We start from the raw sequence: 23,080 nt of genomic DNA on the forward strand, positions 1-23,080 counted from the left end.
AAACTAGGTTGCCAAACCAGAAACAGTTAGGCCACAAGTAAACTTTATCAAGCCAAACTACAAAAGATACACTGTCATCGTTTTCATTTCATACATGTTTGATCCAGTTAGCTAATTATACTATTAAGTTATTAATTAACCTATCAATGCTCGGATTAATTGCATGCTTGTTTAAAAAGATGGTAACTTCATTGACCAAATGAATATCATACCATCTGCTACAAGATACGAGAAAGTATAATATTTATTATTTGCACGACTTTTTCTTAAATGAAACATTTATTGCGGGTTCAAAAGAACGATGCATTTTCTTTAGCTTAAAATGAAATCCAAATCTAACTTTTTTATTCCCTCGTTAAGTTTTAAATTATTAGGGGTATATGTTTGTGTCGTGGAAGTAGAATATAATGAGTACGAAGGTTTTTGTATCAGTACAAAGCAATTTAAGGAAATCTCCATGGAGTAAACGCGTCTGGGGCATGTTAATCAGCGAGAAAAACTCCTGACCAAGTAAGGAATTCTGAGAACAATGCGAATGACTCCCAACCTCAGAGAACAAAATAATGAAGATGCAGATACATAGATAACAAACATACATACGGCGCCTTTACCCTGTAAGGGGTAAGACAGAACCAACAATATCGAAAAGACTGGACGCGGCCACATTGTTAATAATTTTCCCTGTGCACAGTCAAAACAGGTAATATCTTGAAATTAATGCACTTCGTATTCAGGAAATCTAACCGAAGATAGGTTAGATTTCCTGAATACAAAGTGCATTAATTTCAGGATATTACCTGTTTCCTCCTGTTTAAGCCTCCTTTAGTCTAGGTTGCATCCTCACTACTCTGGAGAGGAGACCGAGGTATGCCCTTGACCATGGATTCTGAATTGGGTGAGTCAGGTTTTTACACAAAGCGACTCCTGTCTGACCTGAAATTTGAATGCATCGGTACCAAATGTCTTCCAAGCTGACAATCTCACTTTGGCAATCATGTGAATAGAAATATAAAAATGAATTGTATCTTATTCAAACATGAAATTCAAGATCAGGAAGTATCGTATTTTCTGCATTTTCCATAACCGATCATAATTTACAACTCGACATGGTAGACGCACTACATAATTGTATGCTTACTTATATCATTACGCACTTGGCAAGCATGCACACAGTAACTATTTGTTTTTATTATTAGTTGAAGGTAATACAAATCAGCTGACTTCTGGGGAAAGTAGTCATTACTTCATTGCGTTTTTTAATCATCAGGAAATCTTTTTCATGTACAATATTTTCGTGATAGTTATAAAATTGATATTATAGATAGGTCGAATTGTTATTAATAATGAAGTAACTATTCTGTTTTGGGAATTTCATATTGCGAGGTCGCATTTTTATCTACTTTATATGTGATTCCTCTGATTTTTTAGGCGTGGTAGCGAAATCTATGTTTATTGCTTCATTAGATTCTGGTTCAAGTTTAAGGCCACACCTTAGTTCATACATATACATATAATTGCGTCTATATCCCTGGCTAGGTAAATAAAGTCTAAGGTCTTGAAGAAACTGAAAGGCTATGTTCACGTGGCTTATTCAAATAGTGACAGGTTGCTAGCCCATCTCCTACAAGAAGTGTCTCAAGTTTATAAGCTACGATTTAATAATTTGTATCCTCATTAACTCCGGAATTATTTAAAATAGTCATTAATTAATACATACCTAATAATAAATGCAGCAGCCACATTCCGCACTTTAGGACATTTCAGTAAAGCGACCACTGTGAGGAGGTTTCCGAACAGTCCTATCACCATGATAAACCCCGTAACGATGGCGGCGAATGTCAGAAGACCAGGTGAAAATCTGGAAAGGGAAAGAACAATTTTAATAAAATGCTTTTTTTTATTTCCCAATGAAAAAAATCCTAGGCAGGTATTCAAATCAAGCGCATTCCTGTTCCTCAATTTGCACAGTGATATCTTTAACAAAGAGCCAGAGGGGATTTTTCCAATCATTCCGCCATTCTAAAACAAATATCGAATAGCTACGTGTCATTTTAATACCAAAAAGGATATCCGTACGTTATTCGTCGATTTTATTTAGGGCATTTTGTGCGGTGGAATTTTGAATGGAATAAAATTCTCCATTTTGTTAGCATACGCATAAAAATAATACATACATACATACATAAACTCACGCCTCTTTCCCGGAGGGGTAGGCAGAGACTACCTCTTTCCACTTGCCACGATCCCTGCATACTTCCTTTGCTTCATCCACATTCATAACTCTCTTCATGCAAGCTCGGCGGTTTCGGGCTCTTTTGACCTGACCCTTCACCAGGACGTCCTTAATTTGATCAAGATATGTTCGTCTAGGTCTTCTTATAAAAATAATAGTTTGAAGCAAACAGGTTTACTACGAGTAGCATCGTCAATTTTGGTAGGCTTTACAATTCTCAGTTAAAGTTATTTGTTACTTAACTGTTTAATTTTTTTATACTCGGTGGACAATTGAACAATTGTACTTATTTTGATGAGTGTCAGTTGAGTTGTATGAGTTATATTTAATGTAAAATATTTAGGTGTCTTTAGCTTAAATAAATTTTGACGACAATTGTTATGGACGGAAGTCTACAGAGAATCAGGATTCGTGAATTAAGGAAGTGGAGAACATTTATTCTGGAGGGCCGGTGATGCCAACCGCAATAATTTAGAAGAGGCCTTTTGTGACTAAATAAAGAGATCCTATATTCCTTGGTAAGACTCTGAATGGCCTTTTTGTAGGGGCAGGAAGTCTAATGAAAGGTTTTCCGACTTGCCCGTGATAATACCTTCGCTTGAAGTGTATTTAAGGCAAATAAAAATACCGTCAATCATTTACGTTTTTAAGTATTGTATTTATCACGGAAATGAAACACGAACAGGTGAAACCATGAGTTTAAAGTACAAAGGGTTACCGGTGTGTTAAAAATAATTAAAACTACTGAATGGAATTCGGTGAAATTTGCTCAATCAAAGGTAATTTTTAGTTACGTACAGGCGTAGATGGGACTTTTAATTTTCTCAATAAAAGAAAATGGTATCCTTATAAAGAAATTTAATACACTATGTATATTTCTCAACTTGCGTTTACATTAAATACTGCGAAATTGTTTAATAACACCAATCGAAAGGGAAGTAATGACCTAATTGTATGCGGGGTTTTCAACAGGAGATATTTAGAAAGACTTGGTAAAATAACGAAAGCCAAAACGAAATTGCTAACAAATAAACAAATAACTTACTTAGAAAGTTCGCTAGGTTCTATCTGCTTACTAATTTCATTGGTGATGTTAACCACGTCCGCCATTTTTACCTGAAACAATAAAAAACATACCTTTAAAATGTATCATCACTACATAGTATAAAACAAAGTCGCTATTTTAGTCTGTTTGTCTGTATGCTTAAATCTTTAAAATTACGCAACGGATTTTGATGCGGTTTTTTTGAAATTACGTTGAAATCCCATCTTTCATTTGAAATTTGTAACAGGTAGAGTGATTCAAGAGGAAGGTTTCTATGTATAATTTTTTCCGAATTTTGCACCCGTGCGAAGCCGGGGCGGGTCGCTAGTTATGTATAAAAGCTGTGTAAGTTTTAGTGTTAAAGATTTAACTTCTGTGGATCACCATACCCGGATCTGGACTACTACATACTTTTCTCTACAGGTCACTGGATATTCTAAACTTGGCATAAGTATATATAGTCACTTTTCGCCAGTGTAAGAATTGCTTGGGGTAAGTTCTTTCGTGGATCAGATCTTGTACGCCAATAAACGGCCATGAAGAATCCAATTACATAGATACCAACATATAATCACGTCTATATCCCCTGTGAGTTTGCTAACAGTCTAGAAAAATCTAAAAGGCTTAGTTCAGCCGAGTGGCTTAATGATGAAAAATGAGATTCCAATAGTGACAGGTTGCTTGCCCATCGCCTTCAAGGAATCCTTTACTTTTTAGCCTTTCCCGTAGTCACCTATTACGACATCCATGGGAAACATACATATAATCACGTCGGTATCCCAATCTTAAAAGAAAACGTCAATTCAGCGTAAGCCGAAATCAGCTCTATCACTAAGAACAATTTTTGGAAGTTTCCTTACCAACAGGCTAGAAAAATTAACATTGTCATACAAAGTCAAATATCATCCAGCCGGTTAATAAATTATAGGATTACATCACACGGTCGCGAGGTTACCGGAACAATTTAAAATGACCCCTTCAATTATGATTGTCCTCAGTAGTGATGTCGAAAAGTCGATAGCTTTAATCCTAATCCCAAGGAGGTAATATTATTATAAAATGCAAAAGTGCTACGAAGCCAATCTTCTTTTTTTTTTAAATTATGCAAAATTGCAAATTTTGCGTTTATACATTAAGACTTTGGAGACGGACATAGGGTTTTCATCCCGCTAAAAACTAAAATTTCCGTATGATTTGCGAAAAATACGAGTATGTATTATCTTGTAGGTGCGAAATTCGCGCGAACAGAGCTGCGGTTTAAAGCCAGTCTAAGATAAAAAATGAATACTTTAGATAAAGGACGTTATAAGGAATACAACAAGAACTATGTGGTCATCCAGACATTCAAGACTGTATAGGTTTTCAAAGTATTCATAGCGCTTTCCGCCATGCATTCAATATTGGCTTATCATTTCAACTCTAATTTGTCGAGAAGTGTATCATATAAACAAGGGCATATTATATAAACAAGTAGAATACATAAAGGAACAAATTTATCGTTATAGAGAAGCTAACGACATCATCACTAGTGTTATTTTTTACTACAGCAACAGCAAAAATCATTCAAACCATGACTCTTTGACAACTTAGGTGTAGGTCGCGAAATAGCCGTGTTTCCTGGAAGTATTGGATTGCTTTGCATTTGCCTATTGTTTTAAGGTTTATTGGGCAAATAGGATTGCAAAGAGGTACCGCTTACCGACTTAAATAAAAGAGGGTTTTATTTATTCGACAAAATCAATTAATCATTTCTCATAAGGGAGGTGGTCCTATTTAATTTAAAGCACAGCAAAGTATTATAATGATTACTTTGTAAAATTGAACTATTGTCAAACTTTGAAACATTTGTTATTTGAAATATTTGTAAATTATATATATATAAATAACTTAGGAGATTAACTTTTTACAAATCGTGATTTAATTTAAATCTTTATTATAATTTAACTGTTATTTATGGTATACAGCCACGAAAGTTTGGAGACGAGTTAAATATGTATTTAGAACTTTTATAATATTATCATCCAACTAGTTATATGAGAAAAGTTTGAGAACACATTATCATCACACTTCAGCCTAGTTTAACCAGGTAACTGATTAACTGTGGGTTGCACCCATAAAAATATACTTTTCTAAATATATAGTAACATACCATATAATTGTTACCATAATGATCCCAGCTATGGTGCAATTCATACTAAGTATATCATGATTTTACTTTTATAAATATGTAATAGACAGAGAAAATAGTTTTAAGAATTGAAATTGAGTCAGTATAAATCAAAATTGCTTGCATCAGGGTCTTCATCTTATATACATATAACATTCTCGTGTCACAATGTTCGTTTCCGTACTCCTCCGAAACGGCTTGATCGATTCTCATGAAATTTTGTGAGCATATTGAGTAGGTCTGAGAATCGGCCAACATCTAGGTATTTTTAATACCACTTAGTGGTAAGTGTTGTCCACCCTTAACATTTTTTTAACTAGAAAATAGTTAAAAATTATGTATATGGCAAAACAACGTTTGCCGGGGCAGCAAGTTTTGATATATAACCGTAACAGAAATGAAATAAGAAAATACTAAACGGATTGATCTGAAACCTTTCACTTAATGGTTATCAAGACACAACAAGATTATCCACAAGAAAAAAAATTATCAAGCTATGATTTCTTTCATCATGCAGCTCTCTGTATTTAAATAGTTCACTAGCCTGTGGCATTTACTCTTGAAACTCGTAGTATTGTTATTCGTATGCCCAGTGAAACATGACCACTTTTTGTTGGTAGCCATTGTACGAGTGTGGGTGCGGCGGCCGTGACCCCAAACAATGTAAGCAGGACTCTCAATCCAGAATTGTATTGAAAAAAAAACTGGAGTTTTTCTGCAGCTTAAATCACATTTGGAATCAGGATTACTTGAAGAGACTGCCACGCAAGCATATCGTTTTCGAGCTACGGAGTTTAGCTATTCTTGCATTCGCTCTAATGAAAGACAAATTTCCAGAGAAAGAGAACATAATACCTATGTCTAGTCATGCAGTAAAAAACTCAAAATATATATTTTTTACTTTTTCATTGCTAAAGGTTAGATATCCTTATGCCTGGCAAATTTACGTTGAAATCCCATCTTTCATTTGAAATGAAGCGAAACTGAACCCATACTTAGGTAGGTACTTTTTTTAAACCATTTCTTCGTATTTTTGATTGGAAAGAGAGTTGTCGCAGGACAGGATAAATTGTATGGCATGAACTACACTGTGCCCGCACTACGTAAGAAGTAGGATAAGATATCGAAAAAACAATACGAAACTTATTGTCTTCTTCGACGTACACGGGAAAAAACGGAGTGGTTTCGTCCAAATCATATGGCTTAAACATTGATGTGTATTCAGCTGTGTTCCATATTAATCACAAAATATAACAATAGAGAGCAAGGTACCAACTGCAATAATTGATTCGTTTCATTAAGTATAACATAAATTATTAATTTGTTTTAACCTGATTCCATAATGATACCTACTTATAAGATAAAGATATGTTTATTAAATTAGCAACACAAAAATCGATTTAATTTTGCTATTACTCAAATGCTGTTCTGTAAAAAGTGACTCAGTTTATGTATATTTGCAACTACATCAATATGGCATAATATTAAACTTTCTCTTAAATTCAAAATTAAACAAATTCCAGAGAACTGTTCAATTTCATCTTCATGTATGAAGCCGAATAATCTAGGGTGTCAGATGATTTATAACTTCCTTCTACAGTCTACAATGATGGTACCGAGACGCAACAAATAATACCATTGAGGTATTTTAGGACGTCATCTGACTTCATTATATGTATACTGGGCTACAGGAAATTCAATGAGTTTATTCAGAGTTAAATAATACAACTGAGCAGTGTTTTATAAGATAAATGTAGCGGTTGAGTCAATGTTTTTACATACATACCTACTATATTTTTGATGAAGGTACCTATGTTAATTTTTTTATACTTCAACACTTTATAAATGGCATATATTATTAAATTTGAAAATACAAAGCCACCTATTCACCCGACCCGGCTTGAAAATCCTCTTTCAAACAAGAACAAAATCCTTCTACAACTATACGAGATAAGCGTATACCTACAGACAAAGAAAATAGGGGGGCATACAAATAAAATATTGTATAATATACTTACAAGGATCGACATAAGAATTGTATAACATACATAGAAGGATGGATATAAGGCATGAGGGAGGAGGTGAGGATGACGGTTAAGTTTTGACTATTTAAAATTCTAAATTTATATTTTAACAATAAAATATAATAACATAATGGTATGATTAAAGCGTAAAAACCGCATTCGCCATGCAAAACATATTAGTAATAATGCGATAAAATAACTACCCAATATAACTTAAGCACCATAACTTATCAAGTCATATATAATTTTAATTCGCTTGCTATAAGTTTCTATTTGATAGAAACTCAAAAATTTTCGATGTATATTGGGATAGTAATTCAGCTAGGTTCATTTTGAAAATCTATAACTTTGAGACCAATAGTAAATTTTGACTGTAATACTGTATTTAAATCATATACATACATACATATAATCACGTCTATATCCCTTGCGGGGTAGACAGAGCCAACAGTCTTGTAATAGGCCATGTTCAGCTATTTGGCTTTAAGATAGAATTTTACGACATCCATGGGAAAGAGATGAAGTAGTCCTGTTCTTTTTTCTATTGATGCCGGGAACCACACGGCTTAAAATCACTGTTTGTCTTATAAGTCTAATAAGTACCTACTAAAAGTTTAGTTGCAAAATTAATAGAGTGATAATGAATTATTATAAGTATAATTTTATCATTGTATTAAAACTAAACGATACTCTTAAACCGGTGTAGTACAGTAAAACTTCCCTATCTAATTTTTAATTTCCTCTGGAAAATTGACCCAACCATTCCCGTGTAATTATCGCTGCCCGCTCAACGGCAATTGTTTAAAAACTCCAATTTAGATCACTTAGTGCCATGTGTCCGATATACCACCGAACAGCACAGGAGTTTATTGTCTGCGAAATGTGTGATGTTCTAAAATGCCGGTTTAACTGTTATGTTTTATACAATAATTACTTTATCTTTAAGGGGAGAGACAAAGTCAAAAACAATCTCAAAAAGACTAGACGAATATTCATAGGTATATCGATTACAGCCCATTGCTTGTAAGGAGAATCCCAAGCTACCAGAATCCGAACATTAATTTGTTTTTAAATTATTATTTAAAAAAGCAAATTCATTTCTTCAAACAATTGGGATTCAGATTGTCATATACTTTACTATTCTACCTTTTGTTATAAAGGGAGTTTTTGCTTATAAGTAAAACAAAAGGAACCCTTAGGTGGTCCATTGTGAACCATTTCGCTGCAAAGATGTGCCTTTTTGGTATAATTTTTGGTTCAAGATAACTTGACAAAGACAGGCGGTGAAACAATCAGGAAATAGTCACGAGCTTATTCCTTTAAGCTAAGTAAACTTTTTTTAACTATCAATTTCAATTATTTTTATTAGAAATCCACATAAAACCGTAATTTTTTCAGTAATTTTGAAAGTATAAGTAATTCATAAAGAAATAATTTGTGTCGCAGTTCGCGTTCCAAATAGATTTTTATAACTACGCTTACTGATTAATTCAAGAAATAAGAAGAAGACCTTAATAACGCTACATCTTAATTAGTATAAGTTAAACAGGTGATAAAATCACTCTACGGAACCTAAAATATTTTCTCATAAATGCAAACTTAATAAATCACTGAAAAAGAAAGGTCGCGATCAAATACCATACAATAACTCTTTATTGCAACACAATGAATTACAACAAAATAGAAGAAAATAAATGCAGATTTTTTTTTACTTTTGAAAAAAAATATATAAAATATAAAATACGAGTAAGTTAGGAAAACTTTACTTAGCCAATTGCTTATTTTGCACCTAAAATTTAAGCTATTTCGTATATTTGAATCTACGTGCAAGCATTTTGAATTAAATTATCCGATTCGTTGGGGGAATGTTATTCAGCTTCCATTTTCCGCTATTGTGTATGAATAAGATGGATTTAATTTAAATTACTTTTAAAATAGCTTTTTGCTGATGGAACACAGTGAACGTTAACGAACCACGTTGGATAATTGCTTGTAAAAGTGTAGACGATGCATGTTGTTGTTTATAGAGTGTTTATATTTATTTACTTAATTTATTTTTAATAAAAAAATAAAATAAAAAACCACTTACTACTTAAACCAATCTTCAGGACATTAACGTCACCAAATTCCTATAAAGGTTTTCACCTTACCTTTAAATAAATACATACATACATACATACATATCGTCACGTCTATTTCCCTTGCGGGGTAGACAGAGCCAACAATCTTGAAAAGACTGAATGGCCACGTTCAGCTATTTGGCTTAATGATAGAATTGAGATTCAAATAGTGACAGGTTGCTAGCCCATCGCCTTAAAAAGGATCCCAAGTTTGTAAGCCTATCCCTAAGTCGCCTTTTACGACATCCATGAGAAAGAGATGGAGTGGTCCTATTCTTTTTTGTATTGGTGCCGGGAACCACACGGCACATAAATTTAAATAAATATTTGTTTAAAATACTTATCAAGGGAAATGACAAGTCAATACGACCTTATTCATAAATCACACAAAATCTAGCGCAGTGCAATTAGGGTTATCTAAAGGCATTAGCTCTCTAAGTGCCATTAGAGGCAAAGTTTCTAAAACTTTATCTGCTTCTTACTAAAAACTTTATCACTACCCTTTAAGAGAACGTGCCCCATTTAGAATCGCTAACAAATTACCTATGCTTATTCTGCTCAATTCTGTTGAAGTCAAAATGTGCGAATATGTTCATGTTTATTAAAAGCGACGGTCATCTGGTCTCTGTAAAGCAATCCTTTTTTGTTCGTTCCACCACCAAAGTAAGTACTAAAATTTAAAAACGTATGTTTGTACCCGATACCTACATACATACGGGATGTAGACGTGAACATATGTCACGTCTATATCTCTTGTGGGGTAGACAGAGCCAACAGTCTTGAAAAGACTGATCGGCCACGTTTTGCTATTTGCCTTAATGATAGAATTGAGATTCAAATAGTGACAGATTGCTAGCCCATCGCCTAAAAAAAGAATCTCAAGTTTGTAAGCCTATCCCTTAGTCGCCTTTTACGACATCCATGGGAAAGAGATGGGAGTGTTCCTAATCTTTTTTGTATTGGCGCCAGGAACCTCACGGCACCGACCCTGATTTGCGAAATTTCTGAAAAGATTTAGATGATTTTTTTATTGTGTAGTAACTGGATACATACACTAAATAAAGAACAATGAAATATGGAAATAGCAGCTTAGCAAAAGGCATTCAGCCTTAAAAGTTTTGTTACTGTATGAAAATTGTCGATACACATAAAAATCATCGAAGTTGCGGGCGATATTCCGTATAATAATAAACTAGTGCAGTGATAGCGGCACGTGTAGAGAGAAACTAATTTAGTTTTCATTAGTTGTTGAAATGAGCATGAATACACAGCGCGAGCGCGACAAGAGTCCTATTGCAAGGAGTCGCAGGATTTGCAATAAATCTAAATCTACGCTATCTACACTTATATAAAGTTTCAGTTTAATTCAAGCATCAACTTTATTAAGAAACCATAATAATTAATTAGTTAATTGACATCGTTCTATGGTCCTAGCTTGAGTCGACACTCGCACAACAAAATTTTAAAATATTTATTCACGACAGGAATCGAACAGAACTAATGAGACGAATTGAGTATACCTGGATTATATAAACCATTACACGTCTGTTATCATTTATACGCATGTTTATTTGCAGTGAAGATTTGCCTTTACAATGTACTTATTGCCATAAATAATTTAAATAAATAAATTTTTAACAGGTTCTAACTCAGTCAGTTATATTCTGACAATTCTGAAAATAAAAACGTTAAAGTAGCAACTACGTCTGGATTTACAGTCACAAAAATTGAGAAAAATTTTGAAAAAAAAGAAGCCTTGGCATCCTATCTAATAAAAGCAGATGTTCCGCCACCTCCGTTGAATTGTCGTGTTTAATATGCTAACCGTGTAGGCGTTTAATAAGAGCTCCAAACTGATTCCTAGTCTAAGGCAACAGGATAGTCCCTTATCTATTTAAATATTGAAATATTAAATTAAATGAAAGGTCATCAGTTCCGCGGATGAAAAGCGAGCTTTTTATTAACCTCTAGATATGAATTATAGCGAGCCTACTGAAAGCATTCATTTAAACTTCATTTATTTCCGTACAAATTGAATTAAATATAGATAAGCGGATTAGCCCTTAAAAGTATAAGATTCACTTTCTCATTCTTAAGATAAATAATGGCTATTATAGACGATCGGTTATTAAACTCTCACAACACTATATCAATTTCAATGAGCTCTGCGTGTTTTCGAGACATTCGGTTCTGTCTATTCCGAAAGGATTAAAAACGTGATATGTTTAGTGTGTAGAATTTACTTTAGACCAAGTTTAGTCCAATATGAATTTAACTAACGCTTGGACTAGTCGAGACATTGAGAGCGATGCACCCACAATTAACTAATTGGACACCGCATTAAATGGATGAAACTCATTGTGGCCAATAAAGACAACCCACGGTTGCAAGTTCAAACTTGGACTTCGAACACCCAGAAAAGTAACAAGTGTATAGAGTAGGAATAAAAAGTGTAAAGTGTGTTTTTACATATAATACGTTTAACACAACAAACGTACGTACCAATATTTAAAAAACGCAATAGATACCTACATATAATACACACACTAAGCAATAAATATAGTAGGTGCTTAATTCACGTACATGTGATGATAACCATTTTTAGTCCTACATACTTTATCGGTAACAGGTGTGCAAATAAATTTTACATATTATTTAAATTTTCATGTCTTGAGCAATGTGAAGCATTTCCTCAAACATTTCCGCAAACATTTAACATAGTTAAAGGTAATATGTACCTACAGAGAGTGAGTCAGGTTTAGCTGTAAAGGTAAAGTTTGAAGAGTCCGAGCTGGAGTAACTTTATGTAAAAACCTGACTTACCAATCCAGACTCGTGGTCCGTGTGTTGTGTTCCGGGCTGCTCTCCAAAGAGGCAAGGACACACTTAGGAGTAGGACTAACAGGATGATGATGGAGTTATGTAAGTCTTTGTTCCACATCACAATAAAAGCTTCCAAGCTGTTTCTTTTCCCGTCCAGAAAAAGTCAATGAAGGGAATTGCTAATAAACTTGGGATTACTCTTTTAGGTGATTGGCTAGCAACCTGTCACAATTAAAAATTCAACCCATACAGCTGACCGTGGCCTTCCAGTCTTTACAAGACTGTTGGCTCTATAAACCTGGTAAATGTTAAAGACGTGATTATATGAATGTATGCAAATCCAACCCACAGAGCCATGGGACAAACAAATGGAAAATGAAAGACTGATTGGGTCGTGCGATTCTCAGACAGGTTCATATTTCACGCTACTGACTAAGTAGATTGTGTCATGGAATGGTACCAAGTAATATTTCGTTCAAAAGTTTCATCAGAAAACTGTAGAAATACCTAATTCCAGGAATTTGCATTCGGTATGAAAAAATTGGAATGAATCGGTTTATGGTTGCTACATTTTGATAATAGTAGACAATATTATATGTTATAATACGATTAACTTGGCATTAAAATAATCTTTGAAAATAAAATGCATCGATTAAACCTGAAAACAGAGTTTATCTCTTTACGGGGTTAATAGAGCCAATGGTGGAAAATACCTATATACTTGAATTGAGATTTAGATAAGTACTGGATCTGATCGCCCATCAACCATCGCTCATAAGAATTACCTTTAAATTTATTATCTTCACGGTAAGAAATCATAGTATGTATCACGTTTGTGGTCAAAATTGAAATATCAATGATCATGGTGACACATAATTTAAGATTCTGACTTTTTAAAATGAGTCACTTGTTGATCTAACTCTTGTTGTATATGTTGGGACGAACTGAGAGATAATCATAATAGATAGAGAGGGAGAAAAATAGAGAAAAATGAGACCTTTATGTCATGGAAGATATATTGTGGCTCCTCTTTAAAATATCATAACACTAAAACCATAAAATTTTTTTTTACTTATTATGAGTTGATTTATAATCATTGCCTCATAATTACATTTATGGGCTACATGAATGGACAATAATTGTGCTTAATAAATTATTACGATGCTAAACAAAAAACCTGTTTATGTCTGCACTACCTATTATTAAATCTTGGACGTACAATAAACAATTTAAAATTTCGTGCCAATTTACTACACTCACTAGAGATTATATCAAATAAAAATATCACTAGCCCAGTATTTTTTAACAACTAAAACCAGACTAAAAAAATCGGTCCCAGAGTAAGTTTTACGTAACAGATCTTAGTAATTTTATAGCTTAGATATCAATATGGAAAATGACAATTTTTTTACAAACCCGGAACCTCCGATGCGACAGTTTGACATAATGTTCTTTAATCCACTAAATCAGAAAATCAAACGTCAAGTTAAAGTTAATGACTATATTTCAATTTAGATTCTACATAACATACCCAGAACATTAATCATAAATCATACAACTTTCACGCCAATAAATTTGCAATACAGTATGTTAAAATACAGGTAGCGTAACAATTTACATAATCGTGACTAGAATGAGTCACTTTGACCGCTACTCGAGACTGGTGAATGCTAACCTGAGTCAGCAAGTCACTGACTCATCTATCAGTAGATCTCGTGAACTTAAGGCGAATTCTTTTAAACGAAGTAACATACTATTACCCTAAATAACATGTACATATCACTTCTTTATACCTTACGGGGGAAACAGGGCTAATGGTATTGAAAAGTCAAGGCGTTTAGCCGAATGCCATAATGATGGAATTGATTTACTAGTCCATAGCCCCTGCACTGAATATGCATATTCCCTTGGTCACCTTTTACGACATCCTTGGGGCAAAGATGTAGTGGTCCTTTCTGAAGTGTCTGGAAACGCACACCAATATATATACAAAATACGAAGCATAAAGAAAATACTGTGTGCGTGTGGAAAAGTTGTAGAAAATCTTGAAACTTTTGTAAATCAAAGGAATGAAAATAAATTTATTTAAAAATATAATAACTCTTAAAAAATCAAGGAATTTATATCCTTCATGGAATATGTTTCTTAAATAACGTGTACCAGCCGTATAAAAAACTAGAAGCAAATGAAAGTGAATGGCAATTAAACATTTATAAAACCTCGTCACCTTTAAAACATCGGCGGCAATAGATAAAATTAGAGTAATCTCAACCTGTGAACGTTGACAAAATTTTGTACACATAAGTAAGTATTACGTCTTTATCCCGTCATTATTAATATTAAGTAAGTACCATCGAAGTGACGTCGTAACTGATAGTTATATTAATAACTGATAGATATATTGCACTCAACTGATACTGTGATTTATTTGACAGCTTTACAAATTATAATATTCCGATTCGAGCCAACAAAAGCCATGAATTCGAAAAGCAACCGCACGCACGCTTTCGTGGACATCAAACACAATTAGAACAAGTATTTAACCCCTAACCTTAGAGAGTAAGTGTGATCAATCCTTACAGCCAATAATTAGGGTACTGTCTGGGTTTGACGGGCCGTAATCTTACTTACCCTAATCTATATCCGTTAGAACCGCTTCCACGCTTTTTACCCAACGTATATCTTCTGTCCATCCAAATCTTACCGCATCACTGCGAAAACTCATTATCAAGTGACTAGTCTTTATTGTAAAGCAGGAAAGTTCATTTTATAAAACAATTCTAACAAAAACTAAAGAAGAAAGCAGGAACTCTTTGCTTCAGGCAATAAGATAGAGTTTACTAAACATCTGTGGCGTTATTATCCATCGATAATAAAGACTTTAGTTAGTATTAATGGTATTGGTATCATATTTACAAAATATAGAGGGAAGAGAAAGATACATTGACTACGTGTATATTTTAAATTTAAATAAGTTGTTGTATGTTGCGAACATTGTCATTAAAAACTAAAAATTTTACAGAATTCGACGTTATTTTATGTTAAATAAATGTATGAAATTCGATACATATTGATAGGCATAAATATACATAGGTATAAATATATATAGGTAATAAAACCGTCGATATTATAATTAATTTATAGTTACAATATTTAAAAAATAATAATTAGGGTAGGTAAAAATCGTGTTTGTTTATATGTTTAATTGTACTTGCTAATCTTCGGAACCATTGGGAGGATATTGATCAAACTTTTTACTTGTAAATTTATTAGACTCAAAGAAGCACCAGTGAAAATAATCGTTAAAAGATCCACCGCAACGAGAATAAAAAAGGAAAGATCATAATCAGTTCGTCGAAGTACCCGAGCTACTTTTACGCACTACATTTTTTTATCGCGATGCAATTAGCTACATAGAAACAACGATTAGTAGAGCAGCTAGCCATATCGCAACAATCGATTCTCGTTAACATCAAACACGCATCAACCGATACAATACGAAAACCGTAATCGTATACGTAAACACACGAATAATGTGAACAAACATGATAATGCAAAACTTATATTTACCCCCAATATCGGCCAATCGATCAATGATAAGTAACACAACTTCGCTTATAAGTAAAGTTGTTAAGGTTTGGAGAACCGATAAACTCGACATTTATTAAAACTTTTCCAGATATAAATGTGGCCGAAATATATACTCTTACTTAGTTATTGTACTGACGTTAAAGAAGTTAATATTGGTATGCACATCATTCTTAGTTTGATGAAAACTTGTTAAATAAAAAAATATATATATAACATTTGTTACTTCACCGTAATATAACTTAGATGCCATTATATAATGTGAAATTTTCCAAGTCCACTACATCATTGTCAAAACAAAAAACAAAACCTACTAGTAGACAGATTACTTGAATATTGTACTTACTCGGAACTGAAATAATTCGTTGTATTAGCTTAACGTTTCAAATTCCGACTTTCAATTTTTCTATTATATTATACTATTATAATTATTCTGTTAAGACTCTCTTCTTCACAATTCATCAAACGATGGATAAAGAGTTCATCCTGGTTTACTTAGACTGGTGTTTATTCACATTCAGGGAATCTCTGGCCAAAAGCATTTCTCCTTAAACTCCTGTTAAAATTTTGGTAAAAAAAAAATTGCCGGTTATGCTGTATAACTCAACAGCGATTTCAATTTCAATAGATATGTTTAAATAAAATCGACTTCAAAAGTAATACAACCCTTGAATCTATTTACAAGCATGTACTCAATACCTGCGTTCGTAAACTTCATTAAAATTCGCTTTATTACAACCCTGAGCTGCTACTAATTTGAATATTCTCTATAGTTTCCCTATCAACGGTGACTCAAATCAATGGTACTGTAATGGTTTTATATAATCCTGTATGCGACGGAAATATTCATTCCGATTTGTATTTTTGAATGAGGTACTACAACAAATTTAATATGTAGCTCATCTTCTCGCATTCAATATTATCTCCGTTCCGTCAGACAAACAGTCTACTTTATTTCACTGCCCGCACAAAGTAGAAGAAACCAACCCCGATCACTAGTAATATAGAAAGTCATGGATACTTTTCAAGGCCGCAATTTTTAGCAATGAAAGAACGGTTAGGAGACATAAGAATATGATCAATTAGTTATTACAAAATAGAATTTTGCGCAATGAAATTGAGAGCAAAAGGTTATTACTAATAAAGTCTGTTTGAAAGTATAAAATTCAGTGTTTTATTGAAAGGTACTCATTATTAGATTATCACTTTTTATGTAGTGTCGTTTCAGTTTAAGCTTCTACCATTAATCTCGAAGGAATGGAACCATTAAGGAAACCCATAAACCTATATAAAATGGATTTCTATACAGTTTCTCTAACATATTGGCCATTGACCTATTTCAATTGGTCTTTAACTTAATAAATTTTAAGAAAAACACCGGAACGATCTGAGATACGGCCCGTATATACTCGTAGTATCGTTTATAAAACTAAAAATTACAACTATGATGTTTGTATATTCGAAATATTTACCTAGAAAATTAAAAAGACGTAAATTATTAGGTCTAACGCTCTAAAAATTGTTCATTAAAAAGTTAAGTCCTAGTTGATGTCAGTGCAATAATTTGCAATTCTTAAACATATAGAATAGAATAAATTTATTTTCAAAATTGGATACAAGGTATCACTTATTGACGTCATATCACTTAAATCTTATTATACTACCGCTTCCAAAGCGCATGTGTAGAAGAAGCGGCGGAACAAACTACACTGCAGCAAATTTACAATTAAAATTACTAGTTATTTTGTACTTATGCACTATTTCGGGCTACGATTCAAGAAGGGGAAGGCCGACGACATCCTGGCAAGAATTAAGATAAAATGGAAAGAGGAATATCGAAAAGTGGTTCCCAGTCTGGACCGAAACATAACGGGGGGTGCAATTGGAAACAAGCAAAGATGAGAGAGATTTCAGATTTAAAAAAAGTCCGTAGATGATTTAAATATCTTTCAACTGTAACATATTAGATTCACATGAAAAAAAAATTAGGTAAGTACTGATTTTTAGTTCATCTTCATCTCGTTCCCTGATCAAATGGAATTAGCTTTACCCTATTAAGTTTTGGAGATCAAATCACGGGAAAGACAGGCGTAAGCTGGTTTCTGACTTAGCAGTGATTTATGTTTAGTTTGGAGCGATTTATTGCATATATGTTTGTCTGTTGCGAATGTTGCGATCTCTGTGAGCTTATAGGTTAAGTAATTTATTTGGAAAACCTAGCGTGTTCTTTGAAAATGTAAGTACTTACATTTGAAGTATTTATTACCTCAAGTTCAGCTGCGTTTGTTGTGATTATCTTTGATACCTAAAACATGGGATTGAGGGTTTTCTGGTTTTGGTTTGTTATGTTAGTTATCTTTTATTGTGGTGTTGATAACTTCTGTTGTTAATAACTAGATAACGACGGTCTTTTTACATACGATGAATAAATGTTCGACGAAATAATATAAATTTTGTCAATAAATCTTCATAAAAATTCGGTTTTAAAAAAAGTAGCTAGTTGTGTAATATAACAAAGTGATTTTTACATTGTTTGTCAGCTTAAGTTATACATACGTGTATTTAATATTAAGTTTAAATTAAACTTAAGTTTATTTTGAAAATATCACAACAACGTCAACATTTGAATAACATTATTAGACCCGCAAGTTCCTTATTAGTATTGATAAATAGCTATTTCGGTGTGTCCGTCATACACACGACATGATCATGGTTGTATTCGTCATGCGTAGTTTACGTAACAACAAGATTCCTTGTAGAGAGGATGAATCATTGAAAACATTGAGCCTATGTTGAGGTCCTGCTTAATGTAATTTTAAAACGAGGTCAAGATTTTTCTCAATTCTGGCACTTTTTATTATTTTTTAGCTACTTATTTATAACTTGTGAAAAGACATTTTACAAATAATTTATTTAACATTTGTTATTTATCACGTCGGATAACTACATGTATAAATATTGAGTTTCTTCTACATAATTCTACAACGAATTTTATATTTCATTATTCTTTGGATCCCAGGACATAGCTTTATGCTCATATTTGGTGTTCCTTAAACCTTTTCAATTTCGAGTTCATTACGGCACGCAAATCATTAAGTATTTTTCGATCTGTAAATTGTTTGCAACGAAGTTTGAGCGAAAGCGCACTGCGTGGCCAGACATTTTTTTGCTTGTCCAAATAGCTTGAAATGAACAATCTTAAATATGTTTAATTATTTTCTTTTATTTATTTTGTCTTTAGATACTTACGCAATCTGTTTATATAAGTACATCAATAGTGTTGTTAAATACAGTAATTTCATTTAATGTTATAAATACATATTTGACAAGCTTAACTGTATTAGATTGATGATAAGAACACCACAGCAAATAACATTAGAGTCAAAGATCACATAGTAACCCATACTGCAATAGTTTTCTTAGTTCCGCAGGTTACGTTTACAGAAAAACATGTTTGTTTTTTAATATTGTCTTTATGATGAAATTGAATGGTTTGCCGTGTATAAATGTTCAATTAACTTATAAATTAGATATCAACAAAATTGTTTCAAATTATTTCACATTAAACTTACTGTATCTTAGTATTATAATAATGTAAAATGCAATATATTCTAGAAAACTACCTAATTGAGTTTTCGAATCGGTCCAGTCGACTATGGATTTGTAATGGTAATAAATATAGTTTGCAGGCAGTTGCATTAAGGATATATGTTCCGCTTTTGCACCTTTATCATTCGATCCTGATGAAATCCGTTGATTTATATCAATTTTGTCTTTTGACACAGAGTGACAATTAAAAGTAATTGCCCGTTCTGGTCAATGCGGGTCTGACCTATTGCCGCTGATGGTAGAGTACACACCACTAATTACTAATTCTGTCAAACTACGGGGAGAACTTTTGTGTATTCACGATGCTGTTAGACCTTAGAACGCAATATATTAAAATGTAGTAAAACACAGTGTAAATTTATCCAAAATTATTTTTTTTTAATCCAGTTCAAGTGAAGTTAAGATTGATCAGATTGTAAAAGTAAATCAAGGAAAACATGGGATTCATCTTTTAGGTGATTGGCTAGCAACCTGTCACTATTTGAATCTCAATGCCATCATTAGGCCATACTTGTCCCCATTGCTGCGAACATGTACCCAGTCTTTTTGAGGTTTTTTGGCTCTGTCTACCTCGTAAAGATAAAGAATAAAATTTCTATGGACCTTATAAATTGATTATTATTCGACCATATGCCACACACAGCGCACTGAGTCACATTAACAAGGGCTCAACAGAAACAAATGCATTCTTGAATTTACTGCTCCATGTTATGATAACAAGTACCGATGTTTTTGATATCGACCTGTGTTGTGAGACAGACCATTTTATATTAAGCGAGTTTTAATAATAATTGCCTTGATACGGTCACTAGTTTCCATATAAAAAATGTATCCAAAATCCTAAATTTGAATCAGGAAGTTTAAAAATAAGGTTTTAACGGTAAAAGATAACCCTATGACACTATATCTTTGCGATTATTTGCGACCGACTAAATATGAATTTGTCTCAATTAGTCATACACTATCTTGAGGTCTTGGCCTTGGATAAAATGTCATGATGTGTGAAGACAATAATCAAATAAATTATTTAGGATATATTGTAAATGAAATAAATTGTTCTGATGTTGATGATGATATAATTAATACTAAAATTGGATTGATTTGTATTTTGTTTGATAAAGATTAATAAATCGATTTATTATGAGACCAATTTGAGGAAATTTAGCGAAAAGACCTTGAAGGCGGCTATTGACAAAGACTGCGTTATTTCTAGAAATTAGATAGCAAAATATGCATTCAACCACAAGTTTTTGTGTCGGGTTCTGCCTATTTATAAAGGCGCCTTTCAATCATATTTTCAAATAGACCAGTAGTTTTGGTTGAACTTAACCTGATTCTCTTGATATCAGTCAGTCGAGAATTTAGACCCAGGCTCCAAAGAATATCAGCTGAGTGAGCAACAAAGAATATGTATGTAAACGTTTCCTTCTAATACTAAGGAAATAAGGGATAGGCTTATAGACTTGGTATTCTCGTTTTAGGCGATGGGCTAGCAACCTGTCACTATTTGTATCTCAATTCTATCATGCCGCGAAACAGCGAAACAGCCGAACGTAGCTTATTAGTCTTTTCAAGTCTGTATGTACCTATGTTCTTACTAATATTATATTCCCATGGTAAAGTTGATCCAGAAGATATTTGGGTTATTTTCCGTACACCATTCTCGACCTACCGTACTACCTATCCTAACATGGACTCAATTTTTAGAGTAATGCAAACTTAAAACGGAAATAAATACAAATACTGATACAAATACCTACTAATACCTACAGATAGCAGATTTTTATCAAATATTGATAGGTAAGTGCACAAACTTTTGCCCTTTTATACTGTCGTTTATTTATACAAATCCCACGGGAACAATATTTTTTCCAATTGTTTATTGATTAGTCAAGTAAACATGAGATTTCAATTTATAAAAGTAAGCATGGATTGGACAAGGATGGTAAATGGAATAGCACTTTAATACGGCATTGAACTCAAATTATAATTTTTCTTTGGAATGCGATGAGACGTTTACGAGCATTTAAAAGGGATGAATTATGTATTCCGTTTCAAGAATATCTTTGAACTCCTCATCCTGGTTAAATAATAATGGGATTTCATAGAATTTTGTTCCATTTATTTGGACTTTAGTTTCCTGTTGCAGACACTTCCCTGTACGTATAAAATAAGCATTTATTTTTGTTTTAGTTAATATAGCGAACCTTTGTAATACATACTGAAAAGATCATTAATAAGTTTGAAATATTTAGAAAAAAATAAATGTAAAAGTTGTATATTTTTATATTGTTATTATACCTACTGTTTGTCCCATAAATAATACTAAAAGACATTAAGTAATTCATCTAAAAGATAAAATATTAATAGAATGAAATATACCTATTTTTTAAAATTAAAATTGAGACTTATTACAGATTAAAACATAAAGATACACATTTATAAAAACACTTCATTTTATTTGATTTAAATTTTGAGGGTACTTACAATAATTGCAGAGTTTCAACTGAATCCAATTTATCCTATTGAGATCCCATCAAATATCGTTTAATTTCTTTGAGCACACTATTGAGCGTGTAAAATATTAGTGTTAAAAATAAAAGTCTAATAATGTAACGCGACGTAACTGACATCACAAGTTTAATAGTCACTTTCACAAAATTGTATCACTTTAATATTTCGCGATTTATTTAACACGACTTTAGCGAGACGTGTGTACCGTTTCGCACTCGAAGATCAACTGTCAGTCTAATACACGGTAGCGTACAATGCGTGAGCGCATTGTCAACAGACAATTAAAAATCCTTTTAACTTTATTATGCAACAAACTGAACCTTATGTCACGCAGTTAAAGTACAATTTCGTCGTTGTTCAAATTCAGGCCATAGTGACTCATTCATAAAATCCACAGCTGTCTGCGTCATTCACAAGTTCTTGTATTTTTAAACAATTGAATTTGAATCTTGCTACCTTGATTTAAGTTTCAATTAGGCGGATAATTAAGAATGCGTTTAGTTAGGGCTAAGTAAATACTGGTATTAAATGTATCTCCTATTGAAAAAGTTTATAAACATACATATGGTCACGTCTATATCTTTTGCGGGATAGACAGAGCCAACAGTCTTGAAAAGTTCGAATGGCTTCAGGCCACGTTCAGCTATTTGGCTTAATGATAGAATTGAAATTCAAATAGTGACAGGTTGCTAGCTATCGCCTAAAAAAAGAATCCCAAATTTGTAAGCCTATCCCTTAGTCGCCTTTTACAACATCCATGGGAAAGAGATGGAGTGGTCCTATTCTTTTTTGTAATGGTGACGGAAACCACACAGCACAAAAAAAAAGTTTATATATACAAGTAAAATATAAAACGTATATTTATAATTAGACTTGCTAAAAGTTGAAGAGGTAGTTGATGGTAAGAGCAATTAAAAAATAGAAGAAAGGAATCGTAAACGACAAATACTATTTTCT

The 23,080-nt window shown here is 32.9% G+C and overlaps 1 protein-coding gene across 2 annotated transcripts in view; it reads right to left on the bottom strand.

Moving 5' to 3' along the window:
• LOC106136298 (G-protein coupled receptor moody) overlaps positions 1 to 22,331 on the bottom strand; it is a 30,918-nt gene extending 8,587 nt beyond the window's left edge. For both annotated transcript variants that reach the window (XM_060948301.1, XM_013336795.2), the window contains exons 1-3: positions 22,097 to 22,331; positions 3,279 to 3,349; positions 1,718 to 1,858 (exon numbers count right to left, since the gene is read on the bottom strand). In XM_060948301.1, coding sequence (XP_060804284.1) covers positions 1,718 to 1,858; positions 3,279 to 3,343 — 206 coding nt within the window. In that variant the 5' untranslated portion in view covers positions 3,344 to 3,349; positions 22,097 to 22,331. The remainder of the gene's footprint in view (positions 1 to 1,717; positions 1,859 to 3,278; positions 3,350 to 22,096) is intronic.
• Between the last annotated feature and the right edge of the window lie 749 nt (positions 22,332 to 23,080).

The sequence above is a fragment of the Amyelois transitella genome, chromosome 15, assembly GCF_032362555.1.
Source record: "Amyelois transitella isolate CPQ chromosome 15, ilAmyTran1.1, whole genome shotgun sequence".
Classification (NCBI taxonomy): Eukaryota; Metazoa; Arthropoda; class Insecta; order Lepidoptera; family Pyralidae; genus Amyelois; species Amyelois transitella.